The following is a 27322-nucleotide window of genomic DNA, read 5'->3' as shown; positions in this document are numbered from 1 at the left end:
AGTTGCGTGTTGGCTTTGATAACTCATGTCTCAGCTTATTTTAGATGAATTATTGGAGGGAACCCAGTTTATTGCCAGACTCACTTTCAATAAGATGTGCTCTACAACTATAAACAAGCATCTTGCATACAAAGGTGCAAAGATGAGATCTATTAGATCCTTATACTTAAAGGCCTTTATTTTCACTCAAAGGCTCAGGAGAGCTGATACTAAATGCTGTCTGAGATGAGCCCGGGTTTAAGGTAGGAAATAAAGGTTTCAGCTCCTCAAACCTGTCGATTTGTTGGACGCTCGTCGCCGGATCTCCGTCACCATCAGCCGGGAGACCTGGGTGGTGAACTGCAGCAGGTCAGAAAACTTCTCCGTCATCGTGCTGGGAGGGGCACTCCCAAAAACCTGCGTCACACACAGCCGGGGGACACAGGGTCAGAGAGCAGACTAAGGCACCGATCACTATGATTACAGCCTTTAGACAAATAACCAGCTTAACAGAGCTGTGGTCATTTTTACTGCCCTTCCAGACAGAAAGTTATTCCAGAGCAGGGCTGCTCAGTTAATCATAATCATGATTATTTTGGTCAAAATTGAGATCCAGATTATTTAACACGATTACTCATTGACTTTGGAAATATCTTGCATTTATCGAACTTATATATATAATTTGTCTTTTGCACAGTGGATTTCCTTGAACTCTAATATAATTCAAATGAGTAGCAAATAAAAAGGCTGACAAGAGGTGCACTGGATTCATAACAGAAGACAAAACGGGAGCATCACTGTGAAACAAAATGTGGCAGAATAATAGTTATTTTGTTTTGATAATTGCTAGTAGCCAAAATCATAACTGAAATTAAAATGAGATTAATTGACCAGTACTACTCATATGCATCAATAAAATCTAGTGTACATCAGACCTGAATTAAAACTGACCTAACCTTTGCTCACAATCTTTAACTAGTTTGTCAGCTGATTGTATGTTTGCAATGTAGCATTAGCAGAAAACACTCCTCTCTCTCTCTCTCTCTCTCCCACCCGCCCACAATAGAGGCTACAACCGCTGCTCGTCTGTGACAGGTTTTGAAGTGGAGCCTTTCAAAAGTAGGGTGGGTGTTGCAGTGCACTTCACAGCGAAAAGGACCTGTTTCTGTACGGGCGCTTAAATCATTAACGGTACCGAGTGATTAATGAACGCGTCGTGAAGTGCACCACTGGAGTGACTGAAGTGCACCGTTCAGGTGAGTGGAAATCTCTACAGTCCACTGGGCAAACAATAAGCTGAAATGTGCCACATAAATGTAGAATACCAAAAATCATTAACCAGGGGAACAAAAAAACGAAGACACTTGTTCTCATTAGCTGATGCTAAGCAGGATCACTGTATACTGGAACACAGATAATCCCTCTACAACTGCCACATTAATGAAGGGAAGGCAGCTGGGAGCCCTGGTTTTAGCGCAGGGGCATCACGCGGCCGAGAGGTGAGCAGAGAACCAGAATGCAAAGCTTCTCACAGTTTCCAATGGATGGATAATCAAAGAACCAGCTGTTTATACGCAAGATGACCATGCATCCATCGATCCATCCATTTGTCCTATTCAGTATTGTGGGGGGTCTGGAGTCTATCCCAGAAGCTATGGGCATAACCCAGGATGGGGCGTAATATTCATATTTATAGCAGTAAATCCAAGGTCAGTACCTTTTACAATGTAAGAAGTGGGGAAAATGAGAAAATAAAGATTCTGCTCAAGTTCCTCCGCAGTGGTACAACAGCTAGGATTGAATCACCTGGCTTGAAGCAGCGATCCTGTGCCCTTAACCCCCATGTAAACTGCTACCTGCCTCAGCTTGCGGCCTGACCCCCCTGTTCAGCAGAGATCATTGTTCCTCACCCGGTTGAAGACGGGCAGCATCATATACAGCTTCTCCTCCTGTTCCTTCTGGGTCATGTGACGCGGCGGGTGGCTGAGCTCGGAGAAGAGGCGCCGCAGGTGCATGAGGCCCAGCGCGTTGTCCTGCGGGCTGCACTCCTCCTGGCGCGGCCGGCCCATGATCCTCTTCACCATGTTCATCTTGTGCTGCTTTCTCAGGACGAAGCCGGCGCTGCCGGGACAAAGAGCGGCACGTAAAGGTGGGATATTTCGTGGCATTTAACGGCGGCAAGACAGAACCACACAAAGGAAGGGGGAGAGGAGAAAGAGGAGATAAGGAGAGAGGAGAGCTGCCCTGCCCGGCCGGCTCTGAAACGCGGCGCCAAATGTCACATCGGCGAGTAAACTACGGCCTCCTGTCATGCAGTATTATTCTCTTTTATTCTCAATTTCTTTGTGTTTACTGTCTGTGTGTGTGCGATGGTCTGGTGACTCGCATTGTGTATGACAAAGAAAAGCAAATGGAGGAGAAGGATAGTCAGCAAGCTGGGGGGGGGGGGGGGGTATACATACATATAAATATATAAGCGTGAAACGGCGGAAAGTTAAAATGGGGCTCAGCTGCGTGCGGGTGTGCAGGGGGGCGCTCCGTCGCAGCGGCCTATTCATCACCCCCCCACAGCCACCTGAACTCCTTAAAAACAGGTATGCTTCACCCACCAACCCCCTTCCATTCCAAGTCACCACAACAAACACCCCCCTTCCCATTTTCCTTCAATATAACTACATAACTATGCAATTCAAAGTATCACAAAAAAGGTGGTTTGTACGCCGTGCAAAGTGCGATGGCATACTACAGGGGCACTAGTGCTACACACGAGGAGGCACCAGAGGAGGAAACGCACAGGCACTATTCTGGATGATGGACTGCAAAAAAACGCAAAGCTACCTTAAATGTTGTGTATTCATGTTTATTAAATTGCCATTAGTATGGTGTGATTTTTAAATATCCTTTGTCCATAGCTGCTAGACACACCCATCATTAAAGTCATAAAATTGTCTGCCTGCTACCTTAGAATCTCTACTGAATAAGTGTTTAACAAAACATTTAGGCAGAACCTTGACTTATTCTATGTTTATTGATGGTGCTGGTGTGTGTTCATGTGCGTTGGGCTTGTTCGGACTAGTGCTTATTGCATCCATGGTATAACAGAACAATAGCATGTGGATGCTCTGCGAACTGGATTTATTAAACATAAGCACACGCTTGAATTTATACAGATTGCTAACTCTTGGGCATCACAATATATCGCTCATTAATATTTTAGGCTTATCAAATTGCTGGCATAAATGTCGTATAGTGGCGAAAATCTGGTGTCCGTTATCTGAAGCCCTACAATGACATACAGCATGTATTGTCTAAATAAAATTAATTTAAATGAGATGGTCAGTTTGATTCTCTGGAGAAAAATTAATTGTTTAGATTAGAGCTGTTGCAATTACTGAATTAAACACGATTACTCAATTATAAGATGCAATCGATTAAAATTTTCCTTCTCGATTACTTGGCAATGTGGCAGAAGGATGACGTGCATAGTGTTTGAGGGTCCAAATAATTTCATTCACATTAAAAGTGACTGAAAATGAAGCCTGTAAGTATTGTAAAGCAGAACTTAAATATCACCGCAGAACGACTGCAATGCAAGCATATCTTAAAAGGAGCAAACTAAAGAGCATAAGCTGACAGCACATTGCTGCACCCACCACACAGCATACCAACTCAGGGACGAGAACCCGAGTGTAACCGTGTGGCGAGTGATACCTCAGCACCACGCTAGTCTGAATGGACCATTGGGAACTTTTTTCCCCCGGTGGCTCGAGTCCCAATCCTGCCACCAACCCCCAAATTTCCCTGTAAGCTGGAGGACCTCCTTGCAGGTTAAGGGTCTTGCTGTAGGGCCCAACCGAGTAGGATCACTCCTGGATTTCACGGGATTTGAACCAGCAACGTTCCAGTTACTGGCACAGATCCCTAGCCTCAGAGCCACCACTCTGCCTAAAAATGCCTTAAAAGACAACAAAGTATGCAGACAGATAAACAAGAGCCACAGAGGTCAAGGAAACTGACCTCGGATTTGGGGGTTCACTGTAGACAAAATAAGAACAGTTCAGCTCGGGCTACGAAAAGGGTAACACTGGATTTAAGATTTTGATTGATACCAGGTGGAAATGTTGGCACATACAGCAGCCTGAACATAGTGCAAAGACAAACATACATACAGTGCCAAACAGACAGTGCCAAAACAATACATATAGTGAACAATACAAACAAGTCAACGTGGAGCAAACAAATTGAAAAAGTATGCAGTACATAAATAGAATATGCTGAAAACAGAATATTGTACTGGTAATAGACATTGCAGCGGATTTGTATGATTTCAGATGGGTCACTTGCTGATGCATTATGACTGAGGCTGGGGAGTGGCATGTGAGGAGAAGGCCATGTGATGTGATGTAGTTAAACAGCATCAAAGCTAACATAGCTGACCGATCTCAAAACAAAAGCGTGAGCCATTTTCCATTTGTTTCAAGAGATTTTCGGTTTCCTCACAAATATTTTCACCTTTCAAAGTTTGTTGGGGAAAAACATTTACTAAATACTTAATTAATACTTAATTGTTGATTTCCATAAGGACGGAAATTTATTTGGGGAATACCTTACTCCTTTAAAAAAGAAAAAAAAAAAAGAAAAAAAACACAAAATCCACAAAAAGCACTGGGGAGGGAACACTGGCGTCGAGTCTTCAGTCCTGTTGGGCTGTGAATCCTATATTCAGAAGACACCATCTGGCACCCCGAATCCACACACTTCTGTTAATTGCCTTCAAATGTCTATTTTGAGGCATTTTTTCCCTCCCCCAAACAGTCTGCATGGTGTTTTCATATCCTCTCATTGTTAATAATAACAAAAGCAACAATCCATGCCAAAAAAAGGACATACGATAATAAGTAAAATAGGCTTTATCTTGCAGATAAATCACTTGATTATTAACTTTGCACATACTGTCGGTCTAAATTTTTGAATGAAATGTAAAATAAAGCCCTGTGTGGGTGAATGGGATTTATGAACAGAAGAAAGCACCATTACAAAGCAACCAAAATGGCAACGTGATGCACGTTGACCTGCACATCACATAAAAACCACAAAAAGGCCCACTGTAAATAGATGACTGATTCCAGCACCTACAATAACATGTTCAGACTAGTGACCTAAAAAATTAAACAATTTAGTCAAGACAGATATTCTAAAAGGATAAAGTGATGACAGAAATTAGTCAACATAGTCCTTGTCAGGAAAGGAAAATGGCTCATTAAGGAGTAAGGAACGGTTCAGGCCAAGGGAGCAATGCATCAGAGAGATGCTACTGTAAGAGACAAACCGCCACAAACACCTGCAAATAAAAAGGGGACGGTTCAGGCTGAGTGACCACTGCATTAGAGAGATGCTGCTGTAAGAGACGAACCGGCACAAATACCTGCAAATAAAAAAGGGATGGTTCAGGCCGAGTGAGCACTGCATCAGAGAGATGCTGCTGTAAGAGACGAACCGCCACAAATACCTGCAAATAAAAAGGGGACGTTCAGGCTGAGTGACCACTGCATTAGAGAGATGCTGCTGTAAGAGAAGAACCGGCACAAATACCTGCAAATAAAAAAGGGATGGTTCAGGCCGAGTGAGCACTGCATCAGAGACATGCTGCTGTAAGAGACAAACCGCCACAAACACCTGCAAATAAAAAGGGGACGGTTTAGGCCGAGTGAGCACTGCATCAGAGAGATGCTGCTGTAAGAGACGAACCGGCACAAACACCTGCAAATAAAAAGGGGACGGTTCAGGCCGAGTGAGCACTGCATCAGAGAGATGCTGCTGTAAGAGACGAACCGCCACAAATACCTGCAAATAAAAAGAGGACGGTTCAGGCCGAGTGAGCACTGCATCAGAGAGATGCTGCTGTAAGAGACGAACCGCCACAAATACCTGCAAATAAAAAGGGGACGGTTCAGGCTGAGTGACCACTGCATTAGAGAGATGCTGCTGTAAGAGAAGAACCGGCACAAATACCTGCAAATAAAAAAGGGATGGTTCAGGCCGAGTGAGCACTGCATCAGAGAGATGCTGCTGTAAGAGACGAACCGGCACAAACACCTGCAAATAAAAAGGGGACGGTTCAGGCCGAGTGAGCACTGCATCAGAGAGATGCTGCTGTAAGAGACGAACCGCCACAAATACCTGCAAATAAAAAGAGGACGGTTCAGGCCGAGTGAGCACTGTATCAGAGAGATGCTGCTGTAAGAGACGAACTGGCACAAACACCTGCAACTAAAAAGGGGACGGTTCAGCTCAAGGCTGCACTGTGGAGGCGAAGAGATTAAAAAAAATAAAATAAAATAAAAAATAAAAAAAAAAGCACAGCCTCCAAGAATGACTACAGCCTTCTGTTATCGAGGACTAAACGGAACAGCGGGACAATGACATCATTCTCTCAAGTTATTCGGAAGAGAGAGATCTGAAAGAGTTTCGCCGGCAACACACAAAAATAGAAAATGACAGAGCAGAGTAGTACCTCACTGGGGAGAAACGCCAAGCACCATTTATGAATCCGGCAGCCCACTGGTCCCTTCACTATCCCCTTTCCAGAATTCAACATAACAGGAGTTGCGTCCGCTTTAGAAAAGCAGATCCTCACGCGGTTGTTCCTGGTTACACATCTGCATTGGGGAAGGAGGAAAAGGCCTCCATTGACCCTGGGCCTCTCCGCATACTGACACCGATTAACTCGCCAGCTGTGCATCTGTGCCCTGAACAGACATTACTGATTCACAAATCAAACACCCTCAGCAGCTGTGCTTTGCCCCCCCCCCATCACAATTACCCCCCCCCCCCTCCTGTTATGAACCATCAAAACCCAAATGCCAAAATGAATCTTTTAGACTACATCACAAAGATGCATAATACATAGAAAGATAATGATGTTTCCTCTGAATATGAAATGAAGTCCTTGAGTGACTTAGTATTAGAAAAAGCACTTTTAGCTCTGGATAATTACATATTTCCTTTCCATTCTTTACCAGTAAAAAAAAATTAAAAGAGAACTAAGTTAAGAAAACACACATATAACAAGTGGTGCTCTTGGGTTATTTGGTGCTACTTGCTATCAGTTGCTCAGAATATCCATCCATCTTCCTAAGACTTATCCAGAGAGGGCTGTGGGGAGCTTGGAGCCTAACCCAAGCAACAGGAGGCAGAAGGCTGGGGTACAACCCAGACAGGATGCCAATTTACTGCATGGCACACAGATACACACACTACAGGCAGATATTAATTTGCTTGTGTGCACGTCTGTGAACTGTGGGAGGAAACCTTGTGAGACACAGGGAGGTCGTGTGAACTACAAATATGCAGGGCGGGGATCTGCCACCACAGGGTGTCATGCAGGCCACATGCTGTTTTGTATTTTGTTTTGAAAGTAACACACTGACAATGTGGATACCTTGAACGCTAAACCCAAACCGATTAAACAAACCTGAATGAAGTAAAAGATTTTGTAAATTCCCATAAGGACAGCAATAACAAGACTGTCACCGCTACTTCTGAAGAGAAACAAAAATCACCATGGAAGTTGTGAGTATTTGCAGTGGCGCTTTTCACATTTATCAGAAATTATATCCAGACATAGACAAAATTCCTCTTGGTGACACACTGTCCCTCAGAGATGGAAATCAAAAAAAAAAAAAAAAACTGAAAATACTGAATACATCCCCAACGGAGATATTACTGCATCACCTTGTTTAGTCTTCAAAGCAGACATAGGCCAAGGCAAGACACTATCAGAAATTCAGAGGGCAAATGACAATAAGGCTCCATAATGCAACACCATCATTCTGAATGGCTTTGAAAAATCTCACAAGGAAGCCCTCAGATCACTAGTAACAGACCATATGGCACGAGAGTACAACAAATCCATCACGCTATCAGCACGTCATGCCTCTTATACACATAAATAAAAAATAACCAGTAGCTATTGAAGCTAAGGTATAGCAAATTAACTATTTCACGTGAGCATTTTGAGGTAAAGCTTCTCCCAACGACATTACTGCAGTCTTTGCAGGCTGAACTCAGCTTAATGAATCCCAGAGAGGCATAAGACTTTTCAAGCTCTCTGAGCTGTACCTTAGCATTTTCAGGCTGGCTGGGATTCATCTTAGCTACATCAGGTACAGCAAACCCCTCTTGGCTGAGTACATGTTAGTGCCGCCTTCCTCTTGTCTTTGCTAATGGAAGACACCAGCCGGTTAGCCCATTCGGACTATAGGGCGGGTCACGCTTCCTCCGCGAGGCGGGGACGAGCATCGACTGCGTGCACCATATGTTGCGGGAGGCAGGCCGCAGCGGGACTCTGCACATGTAGCAGCCTGGAGCCAGCAGGGGTCCCGAAGACGTGGCCTGTTAACCAGAGATACCACCGGTCATCCAATCGTTAGCGCGTCAGCAAACCGACATAAATATGCGGCTCTCTGCCTCGACCCGCGGCTTAATAATTTAAAATCTAGCCGCTCGCATTAAACATGCCGCTACATGACATTAGCATTATCGGGTCGGGTCAGGTGCAGGGGGCGACAGAGAGCAGACAAAAAGACCACACAAGATCACACACCTCCATAAACACTGTTCTTGTAAGTGCTTGCATTAAGTCAACGGGGAATTCAGAGCCAGCTGTGAAGCAGCAGCAGACACGTAAATGAGCTGAAGCCTCCAGTGCACTTGTGGTAGAATGTTTGAGCTACACCAAATGCGATAATGCACATTCATGTATTTACTTGGCATTCATCCCTAACCACATACAGCATATGACATATGGCTGTGTTTCCATATTACACAGGTCATAGTGTAAATCTCACTGTAGTAGCAAGTACTGTATTAGCTCACTACTTCTATTTATTTTTAACATGCTATATTATTATTATTATTGTTGTTGTATGTTTTAACAATATTGATATATCTTATTTGCACTATTTTGCATACAGGCTTTTCACTCACCTGTACTAAACCAAATGTCAAATAGTGCAACAATTGAATTGATTTGTTGGAGAAAAGGCTGATTGCCTTTATCTTAGGCTGATATTTATACCAAAGAAAGATATTTATAGGATTTTGATTAACACTGGTTATGGTTGTAGCTATTAAAAATATTATTCTGTGTATATTAATGGGAGTGCATATCCTTCCTAACATCCTGCTGACATAGTACTGATAAAATTGGAACTGGAACAGGAAATGTAAGCAAATGTCAGCTTATAAAGTGAATATTGCCCAGCACTTGCTGGAAACATTTCGTATCAACACTGTGACGTATGTCACTGCTGTTATAGAAACAAGTACACTTTTGTTTGTACCTAGAAAAAATGAGTTGTCGGACTCACAAAAAATGTTTAATAATCGAAGTGCAGTAAAATTTATAGCCCCAATGTACACTTGTTTAGGTCTAATTACGCATAATACTTCAAGAAGTATCTACAGAATAGCCTGCACAAGCAGTCAACTATTCAGAACTTTTAATTAAAAGTACGGTGATTAGAGATGAGGCTTCAATTAATATTGCTGCTCACTTCATAAAGTGTTTTGGTAAAGCAGGATTAACACTGATACAGATTACAGCAAATCATACTGGCTTCTGAGATCGGTTAGAGGAACATTCATTTTGAATGTGGCCTAACTTAATCAAGTAAACCTCTTTTTTATTGCCGTCTCCTTTTTCCAGCATGTCAGGCACAGAATGACACTAACTAAAATTACTTCCAAGAGAGGATAATACTCTGAGACACTAACGCACAAAAAAAAAAGAAAAAAAAAGAAGAGGTAAAATCTCTCTTCAGGAGTAAAAACTTTTTCTGAAAAAAAGTCACAGGCACAGTGGAATATTATCTGAAACAGTTAACTTCAGTACAGGAGGCCACAGCATCTACGATACAAAACCACAGGTTCTAAAAGAAAGGATGATCGAAACGGTAAAGGCCTTACCAAGAAGCCTGTTCACATGACTGAACAGATCCTCTAAAATTCCAATTTGCTAATTTTACAATTTATTCCATTGTAGGAAAAAATTATACAAATACGAAGCAGAGTTGTTTCACTTCTGTTCCTTTATTTTTGATTAAGGGTGAACAGACACTTCAGACTACAGAGCTGAATGTGCATGTCAGGACAGAACCCTCCCCATCTTATACACTAGTTACTTGATTCATCTGTGACCTTGCTCTTAATGTTATCATTTCAGGATCTTGGTTACCAGGAGGTTCTACCTCTGCTCTCCCCTTTTTATTTGATTTATTACAGCCTCTATTACTTTTTGATCAATTCTGGATCCCTATAATCAGAGCATGAGAAACTTCAAGGATCTAATACCTCATTTTTTACAGGATTGTGTCTTTTAGTATTGGTCCAGGGATGTCACATGGGTGTGGATTATTTGCATGTAACCACACAGGTAGTTCCAGCAGCCTAATGACAGTTCTATATGAAGGTGCTTTAATGTTTTAATATCAATACCTGTGTGACCTTTTACTCATAGATAAGCAGTCATTCTTATCAGCATAATTTTCATTGGTTTTCAAAACAAAAGCACCTATCTGTTGACGGTTTCATGGTAACCTAATGGACTTGCTGCTTCCAGTGAGCATCTTAACCAGATGTCCTATCCTTGTAGGGCAGGGGTGTCAAACATACGGCCCGCGGGCCGAATACGGCCCACTATGGTGTCCAATACGGCCCGCGGGATGATTTGAACAATAGTATTAAATATCAAATCTTTTTTATTATCATTATTATTAGTAGTAGTAGTATTAAAAAGGAATAAGAGTGTTAATGAACAGTTTCTGGGGACTTGTTAAATGCAGTTTTACAGAATATAGTGTATTTGTTGTAATTTGATGCACTATGATTAAAAAAAAATTATAATAAATTCGGCCCGCACATGGTCACATTTCTTCTCATCCGGCCCTCACCCTAAAATGAGTTTGACACCCCTGTTGTAGGGACTGTATTTAAGAGCACTTTGGAACATTACTACACACTAATTGAAATAATTTTTGTTATAAGAATGACCTGTGATTAGTTTATTGTTTTATTACTTTTTGGTTGCGGTGGTATAAGCAGGATGAACGACACTGCAATAACGAACGTAACCGTGAGCATATAGTGGCCCATAAAACAGGTAAGAAGGTGACGGGAACCAACACCCACCAGTGAAAGAACGATGGGCCATTTTACACAAACTTAACTCGTCACACTTTACACTGATTGCCGACTTTAGCTTTGGCTTTCACTTCCACCACAAGGCTGGAATGGTTATATGAGAATAATCAACTCCGGCTTGGTTAGAGACCCTAAGCTTAGTGTCAGGCTGCGTTACAATGAGTTGAAGATTATTCTCATAAAATACAGGTGTCAGACTCCAGTCCTGGGGGGCCGGAGCCCTTCACATTTTTGGGTTTCCCCTCGTTTAACACACCTGATTCAATTTCTTGTGCTAATTACCACATAGCTGTTGAGCTGAATCATTTGTGGTGGAACAGGGAAAGAACTAAGCTACACAGGGCTGCGGCCCTCCAGCACTGCAGTTTGACACCCGTCATAAAACATCTGCAAGTGGTTTATTGCTTACGTGTGATATATATTGAAGCTTCTAACAAAGCACTCCAAAATCTGTTTCTGTTTCTTATAGACAGTTCCCTCTCTATGGGTCAGCTACTTGCATACTTTATAACTTCGCTTCTGCATAGTCATCCCTGTGTCCTTCCTAGCTTCATCCTGTGCTTATTAAAGAAAGAAACCACAGACGATCTTCCCTTTGAACCTATTCCATAATTCCCAGGTTTGGGCATCCAGTTCTGCTAGTATCCCAAGGTCCCTCCGTTGACCACAGCGCAAACCTGGCAAGCACTACCAAGTTAGGGTTGGGCGATACCATATCGCGCATGCGCAATAATCACCAGGGCTTCAGATGACAGACGAAGCATTTGGCCGGATGCCAGCTTTTCGGTGATATACCGATATTTATTTACACCCATAATTTGGTAAGAAGATTAGTACTATTGCTTAAATATTAATGAGATGCGTTTTGTGATACCCAAAAGTTAATAATCTGTATAAACTTTACGTTTCTTAAATTCGATTAGCAGAGCACACCACATAATACTGTTTTGGTATACTACGGTTTGGTATACCTCAGTGCAATATGCACTGAAGTCGCGGTGAAGAAGAGCAGCCACGATATCTTTTAAAAGAGGAGATCTTGTGGATAAACAAGGTAAAAAGACGTCGGCGGTGTGGAGGTACTTTTTGCAGTTCAAAGTCTGACACATTTATTAAACATAAGGATATGCCGTATTTATACTAATAATGACTTTTGGGCGTCATACAAAGCCTCATTAATATTTTAGCCATACTGCTAAACTGCTTCACAAATTATGGCCGCAAATAAATGTCCGTATAGCACCGAAAAGCTGACGTCCGGCCAAATGCTTCGTCAGTCATCTGAAGTCCTGGTGATTATTGCGCATGCGCGATGCAATATCGATATGATATCGCCCAGCCCTACACCAAGTATATAGTTACTGTATATATTTGTAGCACAAGCATTGATATATATTCATAAGTACTGGTCACATCTAGCAACTGTAAGCAGATACGATTTTCCACTCCCCAATTCTACACGTAATAAAACAGCGATTTTATAATATACATGATTCTCTTGTTACGAGTCAAACGCATTTTATATCATGAATTAGTCGCTTAAAAGTCTGAAAACACGACATCTAAGTTCAACTACACAAAAAACAGCATGCGTGCTGTGAAATATGAAGTGTGAAGGTAACCTGTTGTTCTCGCGGAGGTGGACATCAGTCCCCTTCGCCTACTTGCCGGTTTTATGTCCCACTACATGCTTGCACTTGTCGTCATTGGAGTGTCATTTAAAGGCTCATCAACGATGAAGAAACGGCTCATGTGTCACACATATGCTTCAGGCTTTAAATTATTCGATCAAAGTTAGCCATTTACCAAACAGAAACGCTTCACTAAATTTGACACAGGGTTGATGGTATATGGTAGGATCTGGAAAGGAAAGCTTGCCCAAACACTTTCTGTAACTGGTGATGGGATTAGGTGTGCTGGTGAACTGGCTATTAGGGTTGGGGTTTAAAGTTGTTCTCCTCACTCATGTTCTGAGGGTTTCCTCCAGGTATTCCTTTCATTCCAAGTTTCCTCACAGTCATAATATAAGCAGTTAGTTGAACTGGCATTACTTCCAGGGAGTTCTTCAGTGAAGCCTAGGATCTAGACGGGTTCTAGTCCCCAGCAACTTTGATGGTTGCTGATGAAAGAATGGATGGATGGTTTATTGTTGAGTTTTCACCAGTCCAAGATGCTTCTCTATAACTATACTTTTGATTACTAAAAATAATCTGTAAAAAAAAACTTTACATCCTTTTGTAAGCAAAAAAGGTATAATCAATTTAGGTTGTTGTACCACTGGTTATTAAATTGCCCTTGCTCTGAGTAACCCATGTAATATTTACCTTACGCATGTACCATCTCTAAGCATGACCCTGCATTCTGACACTCTCAGCTCTGTGTGTGTTGTACGGGGGGGTGGGGGGGTATTTCACGAAGCAGGATTTCTTGCTTAGCCAGATAACTTGTTGTAATGCTCTTGTTCTGTTACCTAATCTTACATCAGAGTCACCAAATTAAAGAAAGGTTAAGGAGAATCCACCATTTTCCATAGTAATGTTTTATTAACTCATCTACTTGAACCCATCCATTTTACAAAATGACTAAATATAATGGAGAAACACGTACACATTAGTACATGAATTTAGTGTAGTGCAGTTCACACATCAGGTAACACTGCAATATCATCTCTAGCTTGGTTAGAGGAGGGGGGAAAGGTGCTAATAAAATTAAAATGGTTGCCATTGTGTTGCTCTGATGTAGAAGCTTTTCGTGACCAAAAGCGCAAGTGGCGTCTCTTTGGGGCCGTAGCAGGACACACCAAGAAGGTCTGCATTTCTTTTGTGACATTGCAGGAAGCTTCTGGTCCTGGTTCTGGTCTGGACCTTTAACCAGACTTGTTCGCCATCATGTTATGCAGCTTGTGACGGCCGTGGAGTGATAGAATTCACGAGACTCTGCCCTTCGTGATGCCAACTATGGATGAACTATGATGAACGCCAGTCATCTAGGATGATGATTTGCTTTTTACGTTATGACCAGTAACATCTTCTGAAACATTAATCAAAAGGTGTGATTACTTTAAAATTGCTTTTTAAATGAATAGGTGAGGAGATAGCATCTTACAATAAGACTACTCTTCCAAAGGGCCTATGAATGGTTTATAATCAGGTTATTAATTAGGTTTTTACACTTTGTAAATCATTAATACACAATTATAAACAAGTTATAAGTTTTGTAAGTGCCAAAAAGGAGCCTTATTGTAAAGTGGTACTGGTGGGGAAAACTACAGACATGCAGCTATTATAGCTGCCATTGGATGAACATGTGGTTTTTCCAAATTATTAAATTAAATAATAAAATTAAAAAATCTCTCATCACCACCGAAATGAAGTCACTCATTGATAGCTGTGAAGCCAGAGGTGGGGTACCTAATCCATGTGGGTCTTTGGGATGACCTCACCAACAGCCAATAACGAAGCAGTGGTTCAGTCTTAAATCTTAAGTCTATATACATTTTATGAAATGTAAATACTTAATTCAAATATCAAATTATGAAGTGATGAGACCATGTTTATTGACACACTCATTAAAACAAAAAAATATTTAACCTATCAAATTATGTGATTTAAATCCTGCTGTTCACTTTATTATCTCAATCATGCATTATTAAGAGCCTGGCTGGAATGAAAACATACATAGAACCTGGACTGAAAAAATAATCCTATGGTATATCATCCAAATACAGTAAGATGAATCAATAAACAACAGGTAGGCTTGGCAGTGGTTGAAATGAGCTGCATTTAGACAAGCTTGATTTTTATAGCCTGTAGGGGAGTAGGGCTCTAGTCCAAAAACACAAAAATATTTTAAAGTTTGGGCTAATGACTCTCTCTGTGGGAAGAGCTAAACCAAGATAAATGACTGTATGAGTCTAATCTACATGGTTATTTCCTGTTTTACAATATTATTTTTATTACTACTCTTGTAGACCTTCGTCATCACAGAGTCTAACTGATTAAGCAGAATCACCACATGATTGGAACTAGGCTTGGGTGGAGTCTATTGTTTCATACTGTCACAGCTTCCAGACATTTCTCCTCAGTATATGTTATATGACAGTATTTATGTTAAATTTTTTTTTTTTTTTTTTTAAAAACCTAAATCAAGTAAACTCCGGAATCAGAGATAGCGTGATAAGGCTTTTCAGTGTGGAAGTTAAGCACTAGAGAAAGACAGAACATTTTTTGAGGGTTAAAAAGATCACCTTTCGTTTATTGACACCACTGTCACTGCCTGAACTACAGCACGTATGTTTGCTGTGCATGTTTGCCGTGCATGTTTGCCGTGCATGTTCTGACTGCGCATGTTTGCCGTGCATGTTTGCCGTGCATGTTCTGACTGCGCATGTTTGCCGTGCATGTTCTGACTGCGCATGTTTGCCGTGCATGTTCTGACTGCTCACGGTGCTTTTACAGGGTCGTGTCTGGCTGTAGGCACCAACCCTCAGGGCCCATCTGGTCCACATATACACCGAACAATTTGTCACACTCAAACCTTGCCACCCTTAGGGTCCTGTATGTGTAAAATAGAATGAAACGAAAGAATAAAACATCCTTCATGTAACAATATTGCTTCAGTATTATTTCAATCCTGATGTAAATGTATTGCAAGCATCCAGTATGAGTAATAAAATGATGTAATAGATGTTTCCAAAAAATAATAATATTCAGAATGCTTCAGATTTTAAGTGATCAACAAATATCTAGGCTGCACTTAGACAAGTAATCGTAGATGACTGCTGGATATCAATAAAAATGCTATCTGCATTTTTGCTGTATGGATCTTTACACAAACAATACAAGTTTAAACAATAAAAACTAAATTAAAATGAATATATTACACATTTAGACAGAATAGACTGACAACACAGATCACGCAGAAATATATACGTAAGGACATATTTTTTTCGAACATGTTAAAAAGAAATACACTTTGAAAACTTGTGACCCAAAGCATTCATCTCTCTATCAGTTAGACTGAGGAGTGTCTGTATTATTTGAAATAATTCCTTCAGTATTTCTATATATCTGATAAACCGTAACACCACCCAAGCCTAGCTGAAGCCCAGTTACAGGCGTTATTAATACAGAGCAGAAGGACTTCGCACTTAGTCATGTGAAAGATGGTGACAGGAACACAGACCTTCACAGTATGTCACCCTTAGTATGGCAGAGTCCTGGTTATAGCTGGAAGCAGGCTTTACAGAAGCACCTCCTCTCCCCGCTCCTCCTGACCTTTCTCACGCACACATGCTCTTACACTGCCCAGCTGACCTCTTTCTTCGGCTTCACTTACTATTGAATAGGCTGCATCTTTAATTATTAGAATTTAAATTCTAGGCAATGTTATATTTATTCACACCTTTATTTTCTATGTATGTTAAACCAAAATGCACATAGACAGACAGAGACAGACAGACAGACAGACAGACATAGACAGACATAGACAGACATAGACAGACATAGACAGACAGACATAGACAGACAGACATAGACAGACAGACATAGACAGACAGACATAGACAGACAGACATAGACAGACGTATGTGGGTTTACCCCTTTAAATATGTTATACTGATATATACAATCAGTGACTATTGTGTTAGGGACAGCACAGCGGCCCACAGAGTACTGCTACTGCCTCACACATCCAGGGTCAGAGGTTTCAGTCTCAATCTAAGTGAGTGACTTTGCATTTCCTCCCACAGTTAATAGTTTTCTAAATTGCCTAGAATATTGTGTGCTTGGTTGTACCCAGCGCTGCCAAGGATAGGTGCCCCCAAAGTGAAATACTGCACGGTACATTAGCAACTGTGCAAAATGTTGGTTTGTATTTAGATGCTGGAAAATGAAGATTATACTTATATGAAAACTGATTTATCTCCAAGTAGTTTTACTTCAGCTACCATCATCAGTGTTGTCATTTGAGATCATAGGCGCTGCATAGCCTTAAATTATCATGGTAAAGTTAAGTTTTTGATGTCCTGTCCATGTCTCAAACAATCATTAGAATGTTTAACGATAATGTGCATAAATAAACAAACAAATATAAATTCAAACATACATGCATACATTTATTGATTAAATAAACAAATAGTTTCAGTGAGGATGTTTGTTTAAGGGAACCTGTTAAGATATCTGCGGAAGTCAGCAGGAAGTGACAGCGTCAACAAGTACCTTATATAATGAAATATATTGGGCTTATAAGAAAAATGGTCACATTACGAGATAAATGTAAGTCAGACAGCGAAAGAGAGCATTTCCTCTGGCACAGCCCGGAAGCTAACCTCACAAATTGCCAACAAACCAGACACTACCAAGCAAGATATAGCGAGTACAGTTACCTGCAGGTAGCTAAGCTGTTTGCAACCAATAAGGCACTGGAACTGTAACAGTTTTCATTTTCCCATAAAAATAAATGTTAATGCCTCTCTATACATATTTCCTCCCCATCAGCAAAGAAATATGTCTATCACATTCTAACTCAGAAAATCGCATTCTAAGATTTTCCCTTTAAAAAAAAAAAAAAAAAAAAACCTGTGCAAAAGCTTATATCTTTCCTCCGTTGTACATGAACCCGTTTACACAATGAGTATCACTTATTAGGCCAAATACACAGCAAAACAACGTCACACACTTGTTAAACAAGTTTCCCAGTGCTCCAACATAGTTTATAGCTACAAAACAGTATCAAACATACCATATATAATATAGCAAATATTCAACAAAACAAGGAACTCAAAAGATAGTTAGATCATATTAAATTTTTCATTGTAAAGTCATGAGCTAAAGCCCGAATCATCCAATTCATAAAAATAATATGCAAATATACTCAGCATAAGTCACATGCTGCATCAGAAGCCAAGGGATGGAGAGTCATTTCAATTGAGGACAAAAAAGCAAGCGGCCCCACGGAATAAAGGGGAAAAAAACACCAAGAACATTCCCAGATCATGTTTCATACCTGTTTTTGTTTTCCAGTCGTCCTGCCAGCATTTTTAAATACCTTCACCACGGCTACTAGCTGAGACAGAAGCACTGCTCAACAAAACCCGCGCTTTAAGTTCACATCCTGGGAGAAGAGCAGCCAGTGAACCTTCAGCTTTGTTGTTGTTTTTTTCCTGGTTTTTTTTTTGCTGGGAGGATACCAGGAGACTATTGTGCCAGCGTACCGAGCGGCTCGCAGGGGCTGGCACAGCTGATCCCTCTGTCCCCAGCTCCAGCACGGGAGCTGGGGGGAGCCTCAGTCACACCAGGAGATACCATCTGAGCTAAAACAGGGGGGCCCGATTCTACCAACAAAAATACTCAGTGTAGAAATAATTCCAGCTGCTGAGAAGTTCAGATGAACATTTCAGTGGAAAAACCTGCATTTTATAAACAACCACATGAAATTAAACATTAAATTAGACTTTCCTTATTAACTTTGTTTCCTTCTATTATATATATATATATATATATATATATATATATATATATATATATATATATATATATATATATATATATATATATATATATATATATATATGACTCATTTATGACCTAAATAATATTTTAAAGTACTGGTTTTGTATATTACAGTGATGCAAGTATAAAATGGGACCAATATTTCTGCGACAAAAACATCCCCACTAAATAGACGACACTTTGATATTTTAAGTATCACCCACACGAGACTGATATTAATTACATATAAATCAATCAGACTTAAATATTAAATAAATATATCTGAAAGGCTCAAAACTGGCATCCAGACTTTGAAATGTGATCCAGGATAAACACAAGTCCGGATAAAAAATTTACACAAAAAATATTGAAAGTATAATTTCATTTTAATTGGCTAGTCAACCATGTACTGTAGACGCCCCATCAATAGAGACCCTGCTGCAAAATTAAAGCATGGATGGGTGGCATTGACTTGGTTTGACCCTTGATTTGCTAATCCATAAACACTGAAACAAAAAAAATGTATCTGCATCACTTAATAATAATATTTGCAGCAATAATCCCAGCTTGAACTACTACAGTAGATTCATGTTTAAACAGCAGCAGTCATTAGCTTTAATGCACCGTGTTTAAAAGTGAATAACAAAAATAGTTTTTAAGTTCCTTCATTTTAAATCAAGCATCAAGTAAATTGTTTTTTTAACAATATATGTAATATGTCAGTTAAAAATGGTTTTAAACACGATATGCTTTTGATACATTCTTTGCATTCTCTTAAATATTAAGTTTTGCTTTTGGAATTTTAAATGGAATATTACTATTGCAGCATCAGCGTGTGCACTAAAAAATAATTAAACAATTATACTACTACTGCTAAAAAGGGATGGAGATTTAAACATAAAAATACTATGAAGGGAAGCTGACTGGCAACACATTTTGAACAAGTATCAAACTGGGCTTAATGAGGATGTCAATTTGACCTGATTTCTGAAAAAGTATTTTAATATGTTGTATTATTTGACTCCTGTATGTCTGTATTTGCTTTAGCGATTGGGGTTCTCCTGAATCATTCGTTGGCAATCAAGGTATTGAAGGTAGCCAATTGTTTAAGACTAATGATAATTGCAGGGACTGAGAACAGGTGGTCAAATTCCTTTCCATTATATAAGAGCTCATTTGTGAATACTTGGTTTATAGAGATTGAGGAAGACATTTGTCTAAACATGTCTGCTATTGGCTTTTGCAGTAAAAAAAAAAAGACAAAATACATCAGTGTGACCCTATTAGTAATCCAATAATTCGGTTTAAAATGTTTTTTTGGTTTTTTTTTTTGAGTTTTTTGGTAGATATTTGGTAGATATTTTTGGTAGATATTGGTTGGTAGCTAAGAGTATTACCTTACTGAGTGTGGCTTTACTTTTTGGAAAATACCTCTGGAAAAATGTACGCAGACTACTATCTAGTAATTGTTATGAGGTGAAGAATTCAAAAACCGTTTGTGTTTAGCACCTACTTACTATGCAATTCGGACAAAAGACACATTCAGCCACCCTGAGCCAAGGCGATTTTCTCGTACTTCTTTCCTCTACTGAGTTGTCATCTAGAACCAAGGGGTAGCAGCACTGCTTCACACTTTCAGGGCTGGGCGCTGAAATCCCACCTCTACTCTGTCTGCAAAGTTCTGTTAACTTCAAAGTGCTTATGCTGGCCCACTCATCTCTTTTACTAGCCTTTTTCACCAAGTGCCCTCCATATCACAGAGTTGCAGACTAAAAATATCCACCCTGGACCCACTACTGGAGACCACTAGCACTGCAGACTATGTCTGTAGCATTATTAAAATTAAAAATGCAGAAGGTGACCGTTCTGGTTGGCAGCTATAGGTTTATTAAAATGCTTAACAATTAGGAAAATTGAAACTACAGAAGTTTCCTTCTCCCTAATGCCAATTTCCTGGTCAAGAATTATGAATATCACTAAATACCAACTAATGCCATTCCTCTAGTGGGGACACTACCATTAATTAATAACAACAACATTGGTGATCATCACATCCTTGTGCACATACTTCAGTGACTGCAGATCAGCTACAACTACCCCAATGGACCTAACAAAGAACCAAGTCAATCAAAACTGCATCCTATAACCAGTAAAGCTGGTAAAGTCTAGAAAACATCTATGCTATACCTCATCATGCATGTTTTTTTCTGCCTTTGCTTTGGGACATGAATGTATTACTAATGCATAGTAAAAATACTTAAAGTATCTGGCACTGATTGCAATTTCCTCCAAACAAAAACAGCATAAACAATGATTGTAAAAGCAGACAAACGACAGCAGCCCAAACACAGCGAAACTGATTATTTCTAGTTAGTTCCACATTACAGTCAGGCAAGAAAGAAGTTTCCCAACATGTGACTCCGACCCTCCCTCTCCCTCGTTACCCGGGAGTAAAATGCAGATGGGTTTTTTGCGAGCGTGAAAGCAGCAACAGAACGCAGAGTCATTTCCTAAAATCACTAGGCCTACACTCGCAGAGACGTCTTATGCTGATGCAGCCCATCTTTGCTCTTTTGGTGTCACTTGATACATTACAGCCTCCACAAATATGTAACTTAAAGTGATAGAATTTTTAAATCTGCCAGCAGATAAACGCATAGAGGAGAAAAAAAACTGCTTCTGAAAATAAAAGGTAAGTCAAGTTATTCAAAATGTATGTATGTTATAGCAAACAAAAAAAAATTAAAAGCTACTACTAGAAATCAACAGATAAATTATTTGTGAGAAAATGATCCAACCATCAAACCAATGTCAGTTCTTCCATATCCAACATAACCATTCAGGAATAACATCCATAACAGTCTCATGTTTATAACACATATGACAACACATTAAATCATGATTTTGATATGTTGTAATATATAGCAATTAGATACTTGCATATTATGTGAAATGTTCATTTAAAATGTATAATACCATATTTAATAAAGATTTGTTACTGCACAGTTTCATATCTCACTGTATGTTAAGATTTCAATCCACGTGTGACGATTTTTTTATGGAAATGTTTCAAATCTATAAACCTTAAACTCAAAGGTAGTTTCAATTTTTTTTCTGAAAAATATTTCAAGTTAAAATTAGGAGGGAAAGAAACGTGTGCCAATCAATCAATCGATCGATAATCAAATGGATGTATTGATACACTGTGTTCAGAAGAAGAGGCTACAGTGTATGGCAGTGTCTACATTACAGAAAGGTGACAATTTGTAATTAAAAGGACACAAAGAAAGAGAAACACGGTCCAGCAAGGTTTTTGACACGCAGGTCATACTGACAGACCTGAAATATCTGAAGCTTATATTACAAACTATGAGAACCACAGTTTCATATGCAGAAGGCTGGTGCAGATGAATGTGATCACACTGTCTACAATAAAGACGCCTCGTACGTGCCCTGGGCAGTATGGGCCAAACTGTGAGAGCAGTTTGAGGAACCTTCCTGTGGAGAAGAGAGACGCCAACTACCGCAGCTGAAAAACTACAGAGCCGTTGCCTCTCACTGCCTGAGGACAGCAGTGAAAGCAGATACCCATCCCCTTAGTCTTAGGTTAACTGCCCCTACACTGGCACAGTCATGCTGCTGCTACATGGATGGCAAGCATATGAATGACAAATACGGTTCGACTCCACACTACCGAAACGCAATTAACCGGCACTAACAGACAGCGAACACGTGGAAAACAGTTAATGAATTCAGGCCAAAGCTCACCGCCGCCGGACAGCTTGTCACTGCCGTGATTTACTCCCAGGACCAACTTTTAAAAACACGGAATGGAATTTGCCGGTTTAGAAAAAAAATCCTTAACGCTCATGCACTATTTTTCACGTGGCTTTAACAAGAATATTCCAGTTTTGGGAACTAGGGAGAGCCATTGGGATAGCACGGTGAACAAAAATGATTAAGTTATAACATTTCAAGCTACAAACAACTACAATTTCAAACTCCATTCTTTACAGGTTGCTATGCTTTATTCTCTAAGACAACTACATTTCCAGAACGTCATAAAGCTTGGTTATTTTGTATTTTCAATAAACCAGCATGCAGTTCAAAGGCCCGCCTATGAAAATGTATTATTTGGTTCATCGACAATGTTTTAAGTATTCTTTTAAGATTTACAAAACATTTCAGACCCTGAGAGACATATAACAAATGGCTAATCCGACAACGGTAGGATTTTCTTCCCTTACTGACTAATGAGTCAGATGAAGAAATCGGTTTTGTGAAGGACTACCATTTAAACTTGCCCTTACATTGTACGCCATAAATAAAATTCCTTATTTAATTAGTTTCAAATATTCAAATACAATTTCAGTCTTGTGATGTGTTGTATATGAGCGGTAAAGCAATCATAATTAATTACCTTTATTAAAAGTTAAAAACAGAACAATGAGACCAAAGATGCAACCATGGTTTTCACGGGTAGAAAGGGCAAACCACTGTGGCTTGTAATAATAATGTTAGAAGTGAACATTTAGCCAGCTGACAAAGTGTCCAGGTCTGTTAATGCCAAAACTACTAGCCAGCAGGTTTCAGTATTAGGTCTGAAGCAATCCTGTAACTGGAGTCATTAAGAAGGAAAATATTCTAATGGTGCATCGGAAGTTTTGACCCAACCTTCCAACTCACTCCTGACCGACACACTGGAACTGGGACAGCAGACAGTCACCCTCCCACTCGGAAAGTGATAAGCCAAACCCCGGTATCATTAAAGGAGGTTTATTTGACATTCCGGCATCAATTTTACCATTAGTCTTCAGTCACCTTAAGTTCACTATTATCAAAGGGCCAAACTGAAGAACCGAAATGAATCATCAGTATAAAAATAAAATGAAAGCCAGTGCAACCAAAAGAGAATACAATAAAGCACATATGACACAGTGTTCAATAAATAATTGGGAATCTCACAGAATAGGGCTCTGGGAACATTCTACTGCCAATAATGGCTGCAGACCTGCTACAGAAAGACTGTGATGATGAAGATGTGGGGAGACGTTACCCAAAACAGCTGCTTAGAAGGCAAACAGATAAATAACAGATTTTTAAAAAGAGAGAAAATTATACTGGCTGGCAGATAGTAAGGCAAAAGGGCATAATGCATTATTTTGGGTGCAATTACACCTATGACTGTAAAAATTTACTAATGAATCTTTTGATGGACAACATTCTCTTCATCTCATTGAGCGAAGAGGTCACAAAGTCAGGCATGTGCCCCACCAAGCAAACACTTTACACTGTGAATAGATCTCACAGTTAACAGTTTTCCATATTCAACAAGCACCGTCACCCCATAATGTCTGTTAACCTTGATGGGATAAGCAGCTTAACAGCAGTTCCTAAATTAAAGGACACCACACCAATAACCTAGAGTACAAAGAGAACACTCCAGCAATACAGGCTCAAATGAAAGGGAATTGTGACATTTTTCTGCCATCCAATTACAAGTTACACACTTTCTGAAAAAGGTTACTTGTATAGCTGCCCAAGGCCACTTCAGTTTATCTGAAAATAGCAGACATAAAGGTCTGTGTTATTGCCAGACATCAGACTGGTCACATTATATTGGGCGAAAAGGCCTATTTAACTTACTTAGAACTTAATCAGAACGTCACTTACATACATTACTACTAGATTTTATTTACTTGAAAGTAATGAAGGCACCAGTTATAACAAGGCAGCGGTAAAACGCGAGTGGCATTGCGTTTACTGTGGTGCAACATTCAGTATTAATAAGTTACGTGCACCAAAAACAAGATTGCACTGACGGATCTGAAAAACGTAGCATGCAAATCAGAGGTCTCGATCTAAGCAACCTTTAACCACATACAAATAAAAATTTACCCTAGGGTAAAGTATTCAAAACACGCCTATTTTAATAATCCCAAAATAACCACTTTTGTATACCTGTGTATTATCTGCGTACAGTACATATTTTTATATAATCATTACAAGAAACAGGCCATTACGGATAACCCAAAGTGCAACACTACATATATTATAAAATAATCTTTATATTAAGCTCGTTTTCAGTTACTGGAGTCAAATGAAGCCTTCTTTTCAAAACATAAAAAAGAGAAGTCATCGCTTGCACTATTAGGAAATAACCATTCTACTAAGCCAACGCCATATTAAAATCAAACTCAAGTGTTCCAATGCAATTCTCATAAAATTATTTCATATGGGTTGCGGGGAGCTTAATACATGAAAATCCGTACCTGTGACTTGACTCAGCCTTTAAAGTGCTCTGGAATTAGTCATTCGGTCTCCTTATGATTAATCCTACATTTTTAAGAAGCGCGTTTGGTGATCATTTAAGTGCCACACGCAGGCATAAAAATAAAAACTGCGGGCTGTGACAGCGGGCATTGTCGTGATGTCCACGAAAGCACTATTACTGTAATATTATGTATATTTTCGACGCACCCCTGCGCGAACATTACAGCACAGCTTTGAGGTCATCACATTTCGGCGATCATGCTGCAGTTTTTAAATATCCGTAACGAAAGTGAGGAGCCGCTGCGTTTTTCCATCAGCCCGCAATGCACTGGCAGCGCACGCCTGAAATATCAAGCGATAAGCCGGCATCCAGCAGCAATGCTACGCACATTAATAGCCACTTCCTGGTAAAAAAAAAATAAAAAAAATTAAAGCATCTGCCAATGTAGCCAGCTAGCCAGAGCCAGCTAACGCAGCTTGTCAAAGAAAGAGATCAAAGCGTTGACGATCACTTTTGTCCTTCGTTAACTGTGTCCGCCGAGCATAGCACCATACAAACGAAACAGCTTAAATGCATTATTCCGTATTTCTGCGTTTCCATTTCGCGATCAGCAGCGGCTGTTGGCATTATTGTCACTCTCAGATTTAGCTGGCTGGCTAACTGCAAACTATATTAAATGTACAACTCACCAATGAATCGGTGCATATATCGTCAGGGAGCGGGGTCGAGGAAAGGAATGTGTATTTGCAAAAAATGTCGAAGGCGCCTTTCTCGTCCTCTTTTTATTATTATTATTATTATTCATACATGATAAATAATGCCGTAATTCCGAAGTGGTTACTATCCCCGCTCCTCCTGCTGGTGGCCATCTTTAATCCTCAACATCCAACAAACACAGGCATCTCCAGCGCTGTCGCTTCGCTGCATTGTGGGTAACGGAGCGCAGCCCTTTTCCAGCGGTAATAGGGAAGGTGTGTGGGGGGGAGTACAGGACATTGGGATGGTGCTTAAGCAAGAGAAACAGCGACATCTACCGGGCACGTAAAACGCACCGAACCAAAATTCAAGAAGATTGTTTTCGACCTGGATTTTACGCCCCACAAACGTTAAACAATACGTTGTTACTACTGTCCTTCCACATACTATCGTTGAATCATACCTGTTCCGATATTGCCAAAATATTTTTGCACATTTTTTCCCCATATATACAATGCCAGTTTTTAATACAGAATAAATTATTTTAAATGTCCTAGAATTTCAGTGCTAGAATCCATTGCAGTTATGTAACCATTTCCTTCCTTTTAGTAATAAGCGAATTACTAACAATTTTATAATTTCCAGTAGACCGTTGCAGGGAAATAGAATATTAGTAAAACAGTCAGAATTCGTAAATAAGGCCTTTATTTTGATTTTCAGAATTATGTACGAGAAGGGACAGGAAGAAAATAAAGAGTAGGCTACTGGATATCAATTGGTTAGGTTGATTCATACGCAAAGTGCACTTGTCTCATCTGACAGCACGTATCTAATGGTTCATATCCTTTGCACCTTGATCAGAATAAGTTGTCCTTCACCACGTTGATTCTTCGCTGATTGTTCTGATGCACGCAGATACAAAGATAGTTACAAGTAATGATTTCTGCGTCGTACATATAATTTGGGGTCACTTTACATACGGTGATAAACAAGGTATATATTCTTAACAGATGGATTAGCATGCACAGGATTAAATTTCATGAAACCTTTGTATCCCTTTTTAAAGAGACATAAGCGTGTTTTCCACTTTCATCAGACCGTGGATCTTCTTGTGGAACAGTTACAAACTGTTGCTGATTCTATGCTGTAATTTAAAACTAAAAAAAGTCTAGTTTACTGGCTGACATATTTGACTCTGTAAGTGATTGCTATAATAAAAAGTGAGGGTTGAAAGTAAAATTACACCTGAAAAAATTAATTTTGCTCTTCAACAGATAAAAGTTTATGGAGGTTGAGAAATTATTTTACGTGCACCATGGATAAAAAAAAAACTGGCTCTTGACATGCAATATGATAATGATTTTTCTTTTTTATGCGGCCTTTAACTGCAACATGCTCACTGGGAAGAGAACTGACTGTGATGTAGACGCAAGGAAATTGAAACAAATATTTTTAAAGCACTGTCAAGTGTAGGGTTTCACTATATTTCTTGTACCAAAAAAAGGATATTAGACAAAGTACTCTTCTCAGGGTACTGAAGATCTCCTGCAACAGATATTGCTAGCAGAATGGGTAGTTGCATATATAGAAGATGTTAGTGACTTTCAACTTTCAAGTAAATTGCTCATGAAGTCAGAACATCTGCAGCAAGTTCGGTGCAAAGTAGCAGCGACACAAGCTG

At 39.8% G+C, this 27322-nt stretch overlaps 1 protein-coding gene across 5 annotated transcripts in view; it reads right to left on the bottom strand.

Annotated features, from left to right (window-relative positions):
* The window catches only part of wdfy3 (WD repeat and FYVE domain containing 3), a 96407-nt gene extending 70550 nt beyond the window's left edge, over positions 1 to 25857 (bottom strand). For 3 of the 5 annotated variants that reach the window (XM_072714448.1, XM_072714449.1, XM_072714450.1), the window contains exons 1-3: positions 25635 to 25857; positions 1890 to 2100; positions 273 to 396 (exon numbers count right to left, since the gene is read on the bottom strand). In XM_072714448.1, the coding sequence (XP_072570549.1) occupies positions 273 to 396; positions 1890 to 2100; positions 25635 to 25750 (451 nt within the window). In that variant the 5' untranslated portion in view covers positions 25751 to 25857. Of the gene's footprint in view, positions 1 to 272; positions 397 to 1889; positions 2101 to 18186; positions 18412 to 24943; positions 25259 to 25634 lie in introns of those variants that run through there. The other 2 variants (XM_072714452.1, XM_072714451.1) reach the window with 2 other exon arrangements.
* Positions 25858 to 27322: the final 1465 nt, after the last annotated feature.

This window comes from Paramormyrops kingsleyae, chromosome 7 (genome assembly GCF_048594095.1).
Source record: "Paramormyrops kingsleyae isolate MSU_618 chromosome 7, PKINGS_0.4, whole genome shotgun sequence".
NCBI classification, from domain to species: Eukaryota; Metazoa; Chordata; class Actinopteri; order Osteoglossiformes; family Mormyridae; genus Paramormyrops; species Paramormyrops kingsleyae.
Note: the sequence above shows the minus strand (reverse complement) of the source record. Positions and strands in the feature narration are given on the sequence as shown.